The 3,818-nt window shown below is 35.9% G+C and overlaps 1 protein-coding gene across 1 annotated transcript in view; it reads left to right on the top strand.

Annotated features, from left to right (window-relative positions):
* Positions 1-1,046: 1,046 nt before the first annotated feature.
* LOC104167840 overlaps positions 1,047-3,818 on the top strand; it is a gene marked incomplete at its 5' end in the record, with an annotated part of 115,875 nt that continues 113,103 nt past the window's right edge. Inside the window, one exon of the mRNA XM_009708219.1 lies at positions 1,047-1,133. Within this exon, the coding sequence (XP_009706521.1) occupies positions 1,047-1,133 (87 nt within the window). The remainder of the gene's footprint in view (positions 1,134-3,818) is intronic.

Raw genomic sequence — 3,818 nt, forward strand, 5'->3', positions numbered from 1 at the left:
TGTATGGAAGAGAAAGCGGAGAGCGTCTCCTTCAGCGTGCTCGGCCCAGATGCGCGGTGCCGGCCGGGCTCGCCCCCGAGAGCTGGCGCGGCCCGGGAGTCCCCTCGCCGGGCTCCCCTTAACCTCCCCGGGAATTAAAAGGCTGAAGGGTTTTAAGCTGGTTTAAGTTAACAAACTGCATTTAATTAGTTTTACCACATCCTGTAATCTGAATGAAATGTATAATATTTAAGACTAGAAGAGTTTTATAGTGTTTATGATTCACTGAATAAATATTTGGAATCCGAACTCTTAGTAATTCATACCCATTTTTAAGGACTGGTTATTTACTGTCAGGCGGCGGAGCTAGTTAAGAAAATAGCTAAAATAGTCGGTGTTCCTGTCGAGTCATTTTAGAGGTGGGTTTTTGTTTCGGGTGTTTTCTTTCCTCGAGGTTTTTTGGCTTGCTAGTGCTCTATTTGAAGAAACGTTTATATTTGCGTTTTAATACAAATCAATTCTGTTTAGAATAGGTGTGAATATAATGCCGACTGCAGAACAACAGAAAAAAATGCCCCCAAAATATTTGTGCCCTTGAGAGAGAAAATAGTCTAAGCTCACTTTACAGTTTTCCAGTAGTTAACTTTTTTCCCCAAAAAAGTTTGTGCTAGAAACTGCATGTGATAATTGTATCTTGCTATAATGAAATGCAATTGAAATTAAATGGGCAATTGTATTATTTTTGAATAATCATTCTTACATGAGGGAAATCATAGCTATCTTCTTTTAAAAATGGGTTTTCTGCTGTAACTTACGTGCTAGAATATGCAAACTTTCCAAAGTTTTTTATGCAATTACAAGGGAAGTTGCACTCTTTTATTGTGTAAAATATATTTTTTTCTTTACCTCGAGTTGTTTAATTTTTCATGTTGCATTTTAAATACTGCTTTATTTATTCATAATGTTAATTCGTACGTTTTAAGTAACTTCTCAGTTGTAGTTTATCCTTCAGATCTTCTGGGTTAGTTGTAGCCTCTTGCCACAATAGCATGTTTTCCTGTATTTAGGAACCAACTGGTGAACCATCTCCTAAAAGACCAAGAGGAAGACCCAAAGGAAGCAAAAACAAGAGTCCCTCTAAAGCAGCTCAGAAGGTGAGATTATTAAAGAGAGAGAGTTCCTAATGCTGTTTTTTCATCAACTGGTAGCAAGAAATTCAGGCGTTTGGGCTGTGAACTGTGGGGCTGGAGCTCTTTTAATAATGGGAGCTACATAAAGTGTGTATTTTGCATTTTGAAGATCAGAATTAACATGCTGCATGGGGACCCTAGGTACAGAACCTATAAGGGCAGCTTGCTTTTTGAATAGCGTACAGATTAGTGAAATCACATAATGTATTTGATGTATTTACTGAGATCTCCTGTATCTAGTAAGGAAATCAAAATTAAGGATATTATTTTGTCGATTAAGATTTTTGAAAGAGGAAGATTAATTTCTTGCCCACTTACAGTCGTTACTGCTACAGACCAAATCTGTACATTAAAGCGAAGTGTTTTGTCAAACATAGGTTAATTAGAAGTAAATCCAATTACGTGTTGATGGAAATCAGTGCATGTATTGAAATTTACAGCTTAAAAATGCGATGCTAAAGTAAACTGTGAGTTACAGTAAAAGCCCACTATATCTTGGTTAGTGATCAGTTCCAAGGAGGCTTTCCCTTGGAAGTGCTCTCAGTCTTCTCAACCACTACTTCTGCTGGGTGATGGGAGCAAACTCTTCTTCTGGTGGTTCCGAATGCATTTAGCTATAGGAGAAGCTCCCTGAAGTCATGGACTGTACATCACAAATGCAACGTGGAAATGTGACTTAATTTTATTTGAGTTGGGGAAAGCTCAGCATTAGAAAACTGTGCTATCAAGGCAAACAATACCTTTCTGTAGGAATTATTTTAGTGAAGGCAAATGGTTGTGTATAGGCTTGAGAACAAGTATGGGAGTTGTGTTTATGTTGATGGTTACACAGCAGTTAGCACTAATTTACAGGTACTAAATTGGAAACAAAAGCTTCCAAAATCTGTTAGTGAACTGTAGTGCTTAAGTCTATCAGTATCTTTTAAGCAGATCTGTGACAAAATGTGTGTGGAAGATATTTGTGGGCTCATCTAATTATGGTTCATTTTTCAATATGCCTGTGGTACTGACCATATTAAGTTTGATAGTTTTCAGTGTTATAAATTACTATAGCAACTACTGATAAATATTAAATTATTAGGGGGTGACTATGGTTTCATGTCTGTTTTATTATAAGTGTTTTCAAGATTTGTTTAAGGGACGTTTTCCAACTCTCTTTAAATTTAAAATTGTTTTTTACTTTCTGAGCTGGGAAAAAAGCAGTGTATTCTATCAAGAAGTTAATGAATTAGTAAAAAATGCTTTACAGATTAAGTATGTGAAAAATATAAAAGCCACTCTGCAACCTGGTGAGCTTAAAATGCTGGGTATTTTTTCTTTATGTAGTAAAAATGTTCATCAGATTCACTTTAAAATAGTTTAAATTTCACTCTTCAAAAGAGAGAGAGCAGTTTTTTATTAGTCTAGCAAATCCAAATGTGAGCTTTAGTATTTTAAATATTACTCTTAGGAGTGTTGGCTTTCCTAGGAGAAATATTTGTAATAAGATTAAATTTTAGGTAATCTGTAAAAATGTGTTTTAAAAAGATATTTCTAAAAGAAATATTAACATTATTTCATTTATATGAGTGATTTGGAAATCAGTATAAATGGAAAATAACCTAAACCCATTCATATATATGAGGGTATATCAAATGAAGAGCTTTCCAGATGATTCTGGTACATATAGTTGGGGTTTTTTTTTAATTAATTTACAAACTGAGCAATTTTATTGTAACGTTTTGATTTTCAGAATGCATCAAGTTACTGCTCTAATTAAAGCAAACCCTTTCGGGTGTTGATAATGAAAAAAATTGACCAAAGACCACATGTCTTTTTTATCATTAAAAAACACCCCCAAACTGTGAGGGGTATGTAATGGCAAGTCTTATTTCTTGCTGGGTTTATAGATAAGATATTTAAATGTTTGATAAATCCTCTAAAACGTAGAACACTAATAAAGCCTTACTAGAAGAAAGTCACTGAGATCACATTTCAAATAAATATTTTAGCTCGTTTTCCAAATTGATAATTAACCCTCTCTAAAATGGTTCAGCTTCTCACCAGGCATCTCAAAGTATCTTTTTATGTAATATTAATTCCGCTAGTTTTTCTAACAGTAATATGAATGGAAAGGTTTTGGCACTGTAAGAAAGCTTCATTTGGTGGTGAGGGTATCACCTCTTAAAAGAGTGAGCTATATGTTTGATTTTGTGGTAAACATATTTACCCATACATATGCATAGATCGATTTATGTAAGGCTTTCTGCAGCCTGTCTCAACTCTCAGAAAGAGAGGGGGCTAACTTGGCGTACGCCCCTCTACATGTGAACCTGGGCGCGACGCACGCAACTGGAATTTGCTGGAATTTCTAAAGAATGGTGTGTGCCCTGGGTGTTTGAAAGGGAGCTCATTGAAATGTGGTAGGGTGTTCGCAACGTGCAAGAGAAACGTCGGCCAGGAGAACCCACCCAGCAGCCCTGAGAAGGCACTCATGATTAATTGATTGGGTGTTCTCTTGCAAACCATTACACATCACAATTAAAAATGAATTGCACAGACTGGCAGCGAGTTAAAAATACTCCAGAACTGGCACTTTGTTTTGGTATACTTCGAAAAGGAAATACCCCTTAAATCAGTTGAGGGACAAGTTACCCTGGAATCATGGTT

The sequence above is a fragment of the Cariama cristata genome, unplaced genomic scaffold (assembly GCF_000690535.1).
Source record: "Cariama cristata isolate BGI_N322 unplaced genomic scaffold, ASM69053v1 scaffold1929, whole genome shotgun sequence".
Lineage (NCBI taxonomy): Eukaryota > Metazoa > Chordata > Aves > Cariamiformes > Cariamidae > Cariama > Cariama cristata.